The sequence below is a fragment of the Oncorhynchus masou genome, chromosome 27 (genome assembly GCF_036934945.1).
Source record: "Oncorhynchus masou masou isolate Uvic2021 chromosome 27, UVic_Omas_1.1, whole genome shotgun sequence".
Lineage (NCBI taxonomy): Eukaryota > Metazoa > Chordata > Actinopteri > Salmoniformes > Salmonidae > Oncorhynchus > Oncorhynchus masou.
This window is the reverse complement of record NC_088238.1, coordinates 58,808,031-58,821,160: the sequence shown is the minus strand read 5'-3', so window position 1 is coordinate 58,821,160 and position 13,130 is coordinate 58,808,031. Positions and strand designations below refer to the sequence as shown.

The 13,130-nt window shown below is 45.1% G+C and overlaps 1 protein-coding gene across 1 annotated transcript in view; it reads right to left on the bottom strand.

Annotated features, from left to right (window-relative positions):
- Positions 1–8,558: 8,558 nt before the first annotated feature.
- LOC135515392 (NACHT and WD repeat domain-containing protein 2) overlaps positions 8,559–13,130 on the bottom strand; it is an 80,686-nt gene continuing 76,114 nt past the window's right edge. The window contains exon 7 of the mRNA XM_064939063.1: positions 8,559–12,458. Coding sequence (XP_064795135.1) covers positions 8,559–12,458 — 3,900 coding nt within the window. The remainder of the gene's footprint in view (positions 12,459–13,130) is intronic.

Sequence of the window (13,130 nt, the reverse complement as noted above, 5' to 3'; positions counted from 1 at the left end):
GTGTGCCATCACAGCAACAAACACCATTGTAAATACAACCCATGTTTATTCTTATTTATTTTCCCTTGTGTTCTTTAACCATTTGTACATTGTTACAACACTTTAAATATATATATATATATATATATATATATATATATATATATATATATAATATGACATTTGTAATGTCTTTATTGTTTTGAAACTTCTGTATGTATAATGTTTACTGTACATTTTTTATTGTTTATTTCACTTTTGTATATTATCTACCTCACTTGCTTTGGCAATGTTAACACATGTTTCACATGCCAATAAAGCCCCCTGAATTGAATTGAATTGAGAGAGAGAGAGAGAGAGAGAGAGAGAGAGAGAGGGACAGAGAGGGACAGAGAGGGACAGGGAGAGACAGGTAGAGAGACAGAGAGAGACAGAGAGGGAAAGAGAGAGAGGGAGACAGACAGAGAGAGACAGGGAGGGACAGAGAGAGAGAGAGAGACAGAGAGAGACAGACAGAGACAGAGAGAGACAGGGAGAGACAGGGAGAGACAGGGAGAGAGACAGAGAGGGAAAGAGAGAGGGAGACAGACAGAGAGAGACAGGAACGGACAGAGAGAGAGGGAGAGAGAGAGAGAGAGACAGAGAGAGAGACAGACAAAGAGGGACAGAGAGGGACAGAGAGAGACAGAGAGAGGGACAGAGAGAGAGAGACAGACAGAGAGAGACAGAGAGGGACAGGGAGAGACAGGTAGAGAGACAGAGAGAGACAGAGAGGGAAAGAGAGAGAGGGAGACAGACAGAGAGAGACAGGGAGGGACAGAGAGAGAGGGAGAGAGAGAGAGAGACAGAGAGAGACAGACAGAGAGACAGAGAGAGACAGGGAGAGACAGGGAGAGACAGGGAGAGAGACAGAGAGGGAAAGAGAGAGGGAGACAGACAGAGAGAGACAGGGAGGGACAGAGAGAGAGGGAGAGAGAGAGAGAGAGACAGAGAGAGAGAGACAGACAGACAGAGAGGGACAGAGAGAGAGGGAGACAGACAGGGAGGGACAGAGACAGAGACAGAGACAGAGACAGAGACAGGGAGAGAGACAGAGAGCGAGGGAGAGAGAGAGACAGGGAGAGACAGGGAGAGAGACAGAGCGAGGGAGAGAGAGAGACAGGGAGAGACAGAGAGAGAGAGAGACAGGGAGAGACAGGGAGAGAGACAGAGCGAGAGAGAGAGAGAGACAGAGAGAGAGGGAGAGAGAGACAGAGAGCGAGGGAGACAGACAGGGAGGGACAGAGAGAGAGTGAGAGAGAGAGAGACAGAGAGAGGGACAGAGAGAGAGAGAGAGAGACAGACAGGGAGAGACAGAGAGCGAGGGAGAGAGAGAGAGAGATGAGGGTGGTGATGGTGTCACTCCAACCCTTCTAATCACAGGTTTTATAATTAAAGATGGAAAAAGAGAGGGATGAGAGAAGGAGGCCCTTATGCTCAAGTGTCAATACAACAACACAATAAGACAGTTATTTTGGGCTGAGTAAATGCAGCTAATGCCACACAGCGTATAGCCTGCTGTTAGGACAGGTTAGATATGTAGTCTAGCGAGCCCTCCCTGGTTATCAAACTCTGTAATTAGCAGTGATGTAGTAAAAATACTTGAAAGTATTTATATATACTTACGATGTTTTTGGGGGGTTATCTTCACTTTACGTTCTGTATTTTTGATAAATTTTACTTCACTACATTTCTAAAGAAAATGAAGAACTTTTTACTCCATACTATTTCCATGACACCCAAAAAGTACTCTTTAAATATTGAATGATTAGCAAGAAAGGAAATGGTTTAATTTTCACACTTATCAAGAGAACATCCCTGGTCATCCCTACTGCCTCTGATCTGGTGGACTCACTAAACAGAGAACATCCCTGGTCATCCCTACTGCCTCTGATCTAGTGGACTCACTAAACAGAGAACATCCCTGGTCATCCCTACTGCCTCTGATCTGGTGGACTCACTAAACAGAGAACATCCCTGGTCATCCCTACTGCCTCTGATCTGGTGGACTCACTAAACAGAGAACATCCCTGGTCATCCCTACTACCTCTGATCTGGTGGACTCACTAAACAGAGAACATCCCTGGTCATCCCTACTGCCTCTGATCTGGTGGACTCACTAAACAGAGAACATCCCTGGTCATCCCTACTGCCTCTGATCTGGTGGACTCAATAAACAGAGAACATCTGGTCATCCCTACTGCCTCTGATCTGGTGGACTCACTAAACAGAGAACATCCCTGGTCATCCCTACTGCCTCTGATCTGGTGGACTCACTAAACAGAGAACATCCCTGGTCATCCCTACTGCCTCTGATCTTGTGGACTCACTAAACAGAGAACATCCCTGGTCATCCCACTGCCTCTGATCTGGAGGACTCACTAAACAGAGAACATCCCTGGTCCCCCTACTGCCTCTGATCTGGTGGACTCACTAAACAGAGAACATCCCTGGTCATCACTACTGCCTCTGATCTGGTGGACTCACTAAACAGAGAACATCCTGATCATCCCAAAAGTACTGCCTCTGATCTGGTGGACTCACTAAACAGAGAACATCCCTGGTCATCCCTACTGCCTCTGATCTGGTGGACTCACAAAACAGAGAACATCCCTGGTCATCCCTACTGCCTCTGATCTGGTGGACTCACTAAACAGAGAACATCCCTGGTCATCCCTACTGCCTCTGATCTGGTGGACTCACTAAACAGAGAACATCCCTGGTCATCCCTACTGCCTCTGATCTGGTGGACTCACTAAACAGAGAACATCCCTGGTCATCCCTACTGCCTCTGATCTGGTGGACTCACTAAACAGAGAACATCCCTGGTCATCCCTACTGCCTCTGATCTGGTGGACTCACTAAACAGAGAACATCCCTGGTCATCCCTACTGCCTCTGATCTGGTGGACTCACTAAACAGAGAACATCCCTGGTCATCCCTACTACCTCTGATCTGGTGGACTCACTAAACAGAGAACATCCCTGATCATCCCTACTGCCTCTGATCTGGTGGACTCACTAAACAGAGAACATCCCTGGTCATCCCTACTGCCTCTGATCTGGTGGACTCAATAAACAGAGAACATCCCTGGTCATCCCTACTGCCTCTGATCTGGTGGACTCACTAAACAGAGAACATCCCTGGTCATCCCTACTGCCTCTGATCTGGTGGACTCACTAAACAGAGAACATCCCTGGTCATCCCTACTACCTCTGATCTGGTGGACTCACTAAACAGAGAACATCCCTGGTCATCCCTACTGCCTCTGATCTGGTGGACTCACTAAACAGAGAACATCCCTGGTCATCCCTACTACCTCTGATCTGGTGGACTCACTAAACACAAATCATTTGTTTGTAAGTGATGTCTGAGTGTTGCAGTGCGCCCCCTGGCTATCCGTAAATAAACTAAAAAGGCTTTCGGTGGTGGGGGGGGCTTATGGTCCCCAAAAGGCTAGGGCCTTTTGGGGACTCTGACTGGATGTGTAAGAATGGATGTGGGTACACAGTCATTGTGTGACCCCCCCATCAAAGTTGCCCAGTCCTGGTCCAGATGACCAGCACCGACTTCAGACTGCTGTAACGACGAGCACGACAAAGTTCTGGAGGTAAAAAGTGTTCCGTTTTATTACATAAAAATGTTCCATACACTCTATTTAATATTGCTTCAGACACAAGTTCATTTTTTTTCTCTCTTCCTCCTCCCTGTTTGAATAATACCAGTTTAAACAACTCCGTAACAAAATGTAGGTACAACATTTATGAAAATATAAATATCTCTAAACAGGTCAGTCCTGACCATACAAAGAATAAGGTAGAAACATTCATTACCAGTTTGTCAACTATTTTGTTTTAAACATGTACGTTATTAAATGTCATTGAAGTTACATAACATAATACCATATACTGGTTTCCGTGTGAAAACCTTCAAATATACTATTTAAACTGGCATTCCAATATATCAAGTGGACTCAATGTCTTAGCAAAGATAGAGAAAATGTACTCTCATGGTTCAACATAATCACAGTAAAACACTCAAACAATTTGGTCACGATGTAAGTAAGTACAAGCCTTATAACAAATGGACCAGAACAGCACATCAAACTAAGATCTTGAACTTTTCTCAAATACACTTATATGATATTTCTAGATTTAGAATGTTTGCTTTGAAATATATAATAATGAAATATGTTAAAGCTTAATACTACTACTTAAGTTCCTTAATTAACAATGTTTCAACTGTGGAAAATAAGTATACAAACAATTAGACAGAATAGCCCTTAAAAGGTTTAGAGAAATCCAAAACACTAGTATCGACTGATGATGTTAAAACAAAGCCAAATACCAGACACCTGTTTAAAGAGCAAAGACAAACGATTATCAATATGACTAATAAATAACCCCCCCCCCCCTCCCCCCCAAAAAAGATCATCGGTATCTTTCGAAACATCGTTCCCCGAATGTCCTTCATAACGTCCCGACGCTCACAAAACCTTGATAATCTAACACGTTTCAATACTTTCACCACATTGTGCCTATTAACACGATTTTGTCTCTCTCTAAATGTTAAGACAATTTAAGTTTTTTTTCTCTCTCTAAATGTTAAGACAATTTAAGGTTTTTTCTCTCTCTTTCTCTCTAAATGTTAAGACAATTTAAGGTTTTCTCTCTCTCTTTCTCTCTAAATGTTAAGACAATTTAAGGTTTTCTCTCTCTCTTTCTCTCTAAATGTTAAGACAATTTAAGTTTTTGTCTCTCTCTCTTTCTCTCTAAATGTTAAGACAATTTAAGTTTTTGTCTCTCTCTTTCTCTCTAAATGTTAAGACAATTTAAGGTTTTCTCTCTCTCTCTTTCTCTATAAATGTTAAGACAATTTATTTGTATTTTTTATTTTTTACTGAAGGTAAAAGCTGTAAAACAGAAGACTGTTTAAGGCGTGGATACGAACAGTGAGATGCTACACTGAGAAATGAACCGGAAACTGCAGGTAAAGTTGGACCTTGTTGTTAATTCTTGTTAACTAAGTTGTTAATACATGTATTTATAATCTCAAGCTCCACACTAAAGTACCTTAATCCTCAACTTTTTTAAAATTTTATTTTGTCTTTTTTTTAAACATTTTTTGATCATTTTAAAATCAATCAAATTGATTTACGTATGCTAAATTAGTATATGTATTTGTATATAGTGTGTCTACGAACTCCCTGCAATTCTCAATAGTCTATACGAAAATAAAAGACATTTCAAAAACCAGGCACTCACTTTGATTGCATTAAGCACAACATAACATGTTTTTTTAAGGAGTTGCACGAATTGCAGCAGCCAAAAGAGATATACAGTGCCTTGCGAAAGTATTCGGCCCCCTTGAACTTTGCGACCTTTTGCCACATTTCAGGCTTCAAACATAAAGATATAAAACTGTATTTTTTTATGAAGAATCAACAACAAGTGGGACACAATCATGAAGTGGAACGACATTTATTGGATATTTCAAACTTTTTTAACAAATCAAAAACTGAAAAATTGGGCGTGCAAAATTATTCAGCTTATTCAACTTTCAGTGCAGCAAACTCTCTCCAGAAGTTCAGGGAGGATCTTTGAATGATCCAATGTTGACCTAAATGACTAATGATGATAAATACAATCCACCTGTGTGTAATCAAGTCTCCGTATAAATGTACCTGCACTGTGATAGTCTCAGAGGTCCGTTAAAAGCACAGAGAGCATCATGAAGAACAAGAAACACACCAGGCAGGTCCGAGATACTGTTGTGAAGAAGTTTAAAGCCGGATTTGGATACAAAAAGATTTCCCAAGCTTTAAACATCCCAAGGAACACTGTGCAATCGATAATATTGAAATGGAAGGAGTATCAGACCACTGCAAATCTACCAAGACCTGGCCGTCCCTCTAAACTTTCAGCTCATACAAGGAGAAGACTGATCAGAGATGCAGCCAAGAGGCCCATGATCACTCTGAATGAACTGCAGAGATCTACAGCTGAGGTGGGAGACTCTGTCCATAGGACAACAATCAGTCGTATATTGCACAAATCTGGCCTTTATGGAAGAGTGGCAAGAAGAAAGCCATTTCTTAAAGATATCCATAAAAAGTGTCGTTTATAGTTTGCCACAAGCCACCTGGCAGACACACCAAACATGTGGAAGAAGGTGCTCTGGTCAGATGAAACCAAAATTGAACTTTTTGGCAACAATGCAAAACGTTATGTTTGGCGTAAAAGCAACACAGCTCATCACCCTGAACACCCTATCCCCACTGTCAAACATGGTGGTGGCAGCATCATGGTTTGGGCCTGCTTTTCTTCAGCAGGGACAGGGAAGATGGTTAAAATTGATGGGAAGATGGATGGAGCCAAATACAGGACCATTCTGGAAGAAAACCTGATGGAGTCTGCAAAAGACCTGAGACTGGGATGGAGATTTGTCTTCCAACAAGACAATGATCCAAAACATAAAGCAAAATCTACAATGGAATGGTTCAAAAATAAACATATCCAGGTGTTAGAATGGCAAGTCAAAGTCTAGACCTGAATCCAATCGAGAATCTGTGGAAAGAACTGAAAACTGCTGTTCACAAATGCTCTCCATCCAACCTCACTGAGCTCGAGCTGTTTTGCAAGGAGGAATGGGAAATTTTTTCAGTCTCTCGATGTGCGAAACTGATAAAGACATACCCCAAGCGACTTACAGCTGTAATCGCAGCAAAAGGAGGCGCTACAAAGTATTAACTTAAGGGGGCTGAATAATTTAGCACGGCCAATTTTTGATTTGTTAAAAAAGTTTGAAATATCCAATAAATGTCGTTCCACTTCATGATTGTGTCCCACTTGTTGTTGATTCTTCACAAAGAAATACAGTTATATATCTTTATGTTTGAATCCTGAAATGTGGCAAAAGGTTGCAAAGTTCAAGGGGGCCGAATACTTTCGCAAGGCACTGTATATATATATATATATATATATATATATACACTACCATTCATAAATGTGGGGTCACTTCGAAATGTCCTTGTTTTTGAAAGAAATGCAACAATTTTTTTGTCCATTAAAATAACATTAAATTGATCAGAAATACAGTGTATATATTGTTAATGTTGTAAATGACTATTGTAGCTGGAAACGGCTGATTTTTATTGCCATATCTACATACAGTAGGCGTACAGAGGCCCAATATTAGCAACAGTGAAGAGGCGACCCCCGGGATGCTGGCCTTCGAGGCAGAGTTGCACAGAAAAAGCCATATCTCAGACTGGCCAATAAAAATCAAAGATTAAAATGGGCAAAAGAACACAGACACTGGACAGAGGAACTCTGCCTAGAAGGCCCGCTTCCTGGAGTCGCCTCTTCACTGTTGATCTTGAGACTGTTTTGCGGGTACTATTTTATGAAGCTGCCAGTTGAGGACTTGTGAGGGGTCTGTTTCTCAAACTACACACTCTAATGTACTTGTCCTCTTGCTCAGTTGTGCACCGGGGCCTCCCACTCCTCTTTCTATTCTGGTTAGAGTCAGTTTGCGCTGTTTTGTGAAGGGTGTAATACAAAGCATTTTACGAAATCTTCTTGGAAATTTCTCGCAAGGAATAGCCTTAATTTCTCAGAACAAGAATAGACTGATGAGTTTCATCAGAAGTTCTTTGTTTCTCACCATTCTGAGCCTGTAATCGAACCCACAAATGCTGATGCTCCAGATACTCAACTATTCTAAATAAGGCCAGTTTTATTTCTTCTTTAGCTGTGCTAACATATTTGCAAAAGGGTTTTCTAATGATCAATTAGACTATTAAAATGATAAACTTGGATTAGCGAACACAACGTGCCATTGGAACACAGGAGTGATGGTTGCTAATAATGGGCCTCTGTACGCCTATGTAGATATTCCATACGAAATCTGCCGTTTCCAGCTACAATAGTAATTTACAACATTAACAATGTCTACACTCTATTGCTGATAAATGTCATGTATATTTTAATGGACAAAAAAAGTGCCTTTCTTTCAAAAACAAGGACATTTCGAACTTTTCGAACTTTTGAACGATGGTGTATATAGTTTAATGTTCAGTACGTATGATTTAATTAAACAGAAATAAATACACATTTCTTAACAACGACATTATGGCTTAATGTGCACAACGCAAAGAAATGAACACACGTACAAAGACAATTGGTAAAGCTAACCGAAATAGAAATGTGGAAATGTAAAATGGAGAAATGTAAAAATCGACATTGTTCTTCAAATGCAAAAGGACAAATGATGTCAAACCAATAGATTAAATATATTTTATATCATATATATATATATATATATATATAAAAGAAAATTAGAACCATAAAAAACTACTTGGATTCTAACAGTCGTCGTGTGAAGAAAATGAATAAGCTAACATCATATAGGTTGTTGTGATACATGACTTGAGTGCAGCGTTATAGTAGCAGCCAGCATATAGTAAACTACACAGAGGACATCTGCAGCTGAATCAGGTGGCTGTAAACAAGGGTCAACTGTAATCCCCCCCCCCGCTCTCACTGCAACAGTTCACTCTTTTTGGTGGGAGTGGTGGTCTCTGGCTCCCCTGAGTCAGACACATTGATGGGGCTATCCCTGGAGAAGACTTCAGTGGACTCCCTCCACACGCAGTCGGCGATGGTCTTGAAAGTGTGGTTGCCGCACTTGGGCCTTACCTTCTGTGAGGCGTTGTTGACGATCTGCCGGCTGTTGGACGTGGCAATCTTGATCTTGAGCGCGGCGTCCACACGGTCCACCACAGTGTAGGTGCTGATGCTACCGTCCTCGAAGCCGATGATGATGTTGAGTGCCCGCTGGGACAGGCAGAGGAAGGTGGGCGTCTTGTAGAGGGAGCATGTCCCGATGCTCTTTCCATCCGCCAGACGCATCACGATCAGGTTGGACACCACACCTGCTTCGTCATCTTCATCGCAGTTGCGGAAGCAGATGTAGACCAGGTAGCGCCCGTCCCTGGACAGCTTCTGCCGCCAGATGATACCGGCGGCGTGAACGAGCCTCAGCTTCCCGCTGTGAAGGTCCAACACGTTAATGTTCTCGTCGCCCTTGGAGACAATGCCCAGTTTCCCATTTGGTGAAATCTGGAAGTCTTCCAGGTTTTTGAGGAAGTTAGTAGGCAGCTGGACACGTCTGCAGACTGACTCGTCCGCCACGCTCCATATAAACACAGTCTCTGTCGATGTGATGAAGACCACGAAGTCGGGGCAGTCGGGAATAAGCTTGAAGTTGACAATGCTAATGCCGTCATCACAGACAAACTTCTTAGAGATACTGCCTGACCAGAGGCTGACAGCGAGCAGCTTGTTTTTAGTAGTTCCCACTAGGAAGGTGTTTGCGGTGGTGATCAGTGCGTTCTGGAGGGTCACCAGTATGTTGCACACTTTGTGTCCAGTGGCCAGCCTCCAGACTCGGGAGCAGTTTTGTTCGCAGAGAGACACCACAAACTGGTCATTGTGGGTCATCAGGAGCTGAGATATCTTCTGTCCGTTGATGCGGAAAATGTTTTCGCCGGTGGACGTATGCCAGATGTACTGACTGCACTTATCATCCGACGTCACCATGAGATCCCCGGAGGAGGTCAGGACACAGTTCTCCACCAAGCCCTCGTGCTTGAAGACAGTCTCGATGAAGCCTGTGCTGAAGTTCCACTTGTGGATGGCTTCGGAGCCGTCCATTGTGAACACAAAGTCTTCCCTTCCAGAGAGCTGTAAACTCTGGATCCTCTTACCTGTTTTGTCAATGTTGGACATGGCGGTGATGATGTCAATGTCCCAGACTGATAGCACTCCACTGCTGGCCACAGACAGGAGCAGGTTGTGGTGGGTGGACTTGATGAGTTTAATGATGGCCCCAGAGATCTCAATCAGGCTGGCCATGCACTGCCCACTGTCCCTCCTCCACACAAATATGGACGACGTGTTCTCCATGGAGGCCACGATACTTTGGCCATTTTTGGAGAGGACTGCAGCCACGAAACGCTCTGCCCGCTTAGCCTTGAACTTCTCTGCCATCTTCCACAACTTGGTGTCCAGGACCTCGATGCTCTTGTCCTTGCAGATGAGGATGGAGTGCTGGTCTTCTGACAGCTCAATGCCTACGACCTCGTTCTCGTCCCCCCGGCAGTCGTAATCTTCCATCAGTCTGGGGTTGTTGATCTCTTTGGTGTTCCACACCGACAGGCTCCCCTCATTATCGATCATCACCATCTGGTGAATGGTGTCCAGGACTAAGATGGACTTGACGAATCCCCCGGAAAACTCGGACGTGACCGTGGCTAGCTTGTCCCCGGTGCCCAGATGGAAGATGGACGTGGTGTTAAGATACTGACCACAGAAGGCATACATTCCATCCGGGGAGCATTGGACGCAGGTGACCTCGTACCAGCAGTGGAACTGGTAGAGGGGCCAGCCGTAGAGCAGATCGATCACATTAACGTCTTTACTGGCCTCCAGCCAGGCCAAGGCATGATGGCTGGCCAGTGTGAACCCATTGATGAAGGCCACCCCTCCTGTGACACCACAGTGCTTGGAGCCCTTGATGTCTACTTCGGACAGCAGGCAGGACTTATGGTTGTCATAAATGAGCAGCGTATTCTTGGTGGTTGCCACGACCAGGTACTTCTCGTCGCTGGTTAGTCTGATCCCCAGGACAACTGAGCGGGCCGTGTCTATCTGCCGGAGGAGCTGCCTGCTCTCCACGTCCCATGTGCTGACGGAACCATCGTCCAGGGCCACGAGGACAATGTTGGGGGCTAGGGTGGGCAGGATCTCCACTATCTGCATGTAGCTGGAGCACAGCGGCAGTCTTTCAGGGCTGTAGGTGACATCCATGGAGGAGTGGAGGGGCACGATGGAGCAGTATTTGGGGCCGTCCTTGTCGCACTCCAGGAGGAGGTGTCGAAGCTTTGGTAGGGAGGTTACCACAGGGAGGAGCCTCTGCTGCAGCTCTGCAGACAGGGATGCCGGGTTATTCATCACTTTGACCTTGATGCTGCGCAGTGTGGTGGCCAAGAACTTGAGTTCTTTCTCCTGGGAGTAGCTGTAGGCTACGTCAATGTCGGTCAGCGCCTTCTCAAACTGCCCTATCTTGATCATGGTGTAGAGCCAACTGAAGTTCATGATGACCCCGTACATGAGGTCGTCTGTGCGGCCACTCCGAGTCAGGTGGTAGAGGAGCTCTGTCATCTTCCTGTGGTTGACGAAGAAGATGTCAGGCTCCAGGAGGTTGCACTGAAACACCCAGGGCTGCTCAGGGGTCTGCCTGTCATAGGAGTACTTCTCGGCGGATGCTTCTTTGTGGGACGGCTGCTGTGGGTGGGGGTTCTTGTGTTGGGAGATGTTGAGCGAGGCAAAGTGGTTGTTGTCGCAGTGGAAGATCTTTTTCCTGCCGCCCGACCACGCCCCCAGGAAGTACTCGGCCAGAAGGCTGTGCATCTGGTGCACATCCTCCTCATTGCTAAGATACAGCTTCTGGGCGATGAGGTGCAGATGTCTATTGGCCCACACCATCAGGGTAACGTTTCTCACCTGCCTCTCCACCAGGTAACCCTCCAGTTCCTCTTTCAGCCTCGCCACCAGGTCATAGGAGATCCTCAGCGGGTTTTTTAGATTTGAACTGACCATGATGTCTCCCAGCACACTGTTATCCAGTGACAAAATATCCTCCAGCTCTACCTCCGTTAAGCCCGCCTTGGCCATGGTAATGTATCCCAGCGCCCTGAACACGAACCGCTGCCCCAGCTTGTTCTCCACCGAGTAGAAGAGCTGCTCGATGCTCTCGTGCACGGTGGAGCACAGCGAACGGTCGTCCACGTCCTTGTGCGAGCGCCAGTGTACCACCTCCCGGTAGACGAGGTTGACGAACATGGGTAGCGTGCACTTGGCCAGCGCTTCATTGACATAGATCTGCTGTCCCGAGGTCACCTTCCTCTTCAACCCCAGCAGCTGCTGCTTCAGTGTTTGACTACAGGTCTTGCGGTCGCGCTGCACCAGCTCTACGTAGCGTCCTTCATCATGGATCAAACAGCGGAGTTTTTGGAGGATTCCGTGCTTGTTGGGTAATGTTGAGACAACGATGCGGACAGTGCGAGGCAGGTGGGCGGGGAGCCACCACAGCTTGCGGGCCTCGTCGGCCTCTGAGAGCTGCTCCAGCGCATCCAGGATGATGACCAGGGGCCGTTGGAAGGAGGACTCCCCAAGGAGGTTGACGAGCAGCTCCGTCATCTCCTGGATCTTGTTGGGCAGGAAGTGGATCAGGCAACGGTAGTTGATGGCTATCTGCTCGCAGATGCTCTGGAGTAGGGTACGCAGGTTTGTGGCAAACTCTGAGGAGCCCACGAAGCGGACGATGACTACCGGGTCTGTCTCGGGGCCCATCTCCGTCTGGAGCCACGTGTAGGCCTGGAAACGACAAAGAGAGAGAGAGAGAGAGAGAGAGAGAGAGAGAGAGAGAAAAGAGATTTAGTCACTTTCTCAAGGATGGTTGTCTTACATGAAGGAGCTCTGTGAAGAGATACGCAACTCAGAGAGAGAAAACATAGAAGGCCATGTTTTAAATAATGGATTGCATTTATAAAACAGTTTTCAAAGCATCAAAGGAACTCAAAGCCGTTTCACTGTAAGGGAAGGGTTATCTAACCGGAAAAAGCTCTGTGAAAAAATGAGATATATAGTTTTGTCGTTCATTTTGTGTTATTGTGTCATTTCTAATTAGCTTTAGCTTTTTGCAATAATTTTTACCCAATCAATGTTTACTCTGTGTGACTCAGAAGACAACATACAGCTCTACTAAAGTGGAGGGAGCTTGAATTTCTATTCGGAAAACATTGGGCGTGATGTTAGAGGTTAGAGCAGTGTACAGAGGACAGAGGTCTGCTTCAATACCAGGTATTCTGTCTCCTGGGGACATATACTTTACAAATAGAACCGCAATGAATGTGAACTCAGTTTGTAGAGTTGATACATTATTCAAGAGATCCTGTTTTAAGCTATCCTCTCCTCACCATGAGGTAAACAGAAAAACAACAAGCGAAAAATGTAAACATTTTCAAGAGTTAGATAGACGTAGCCTGA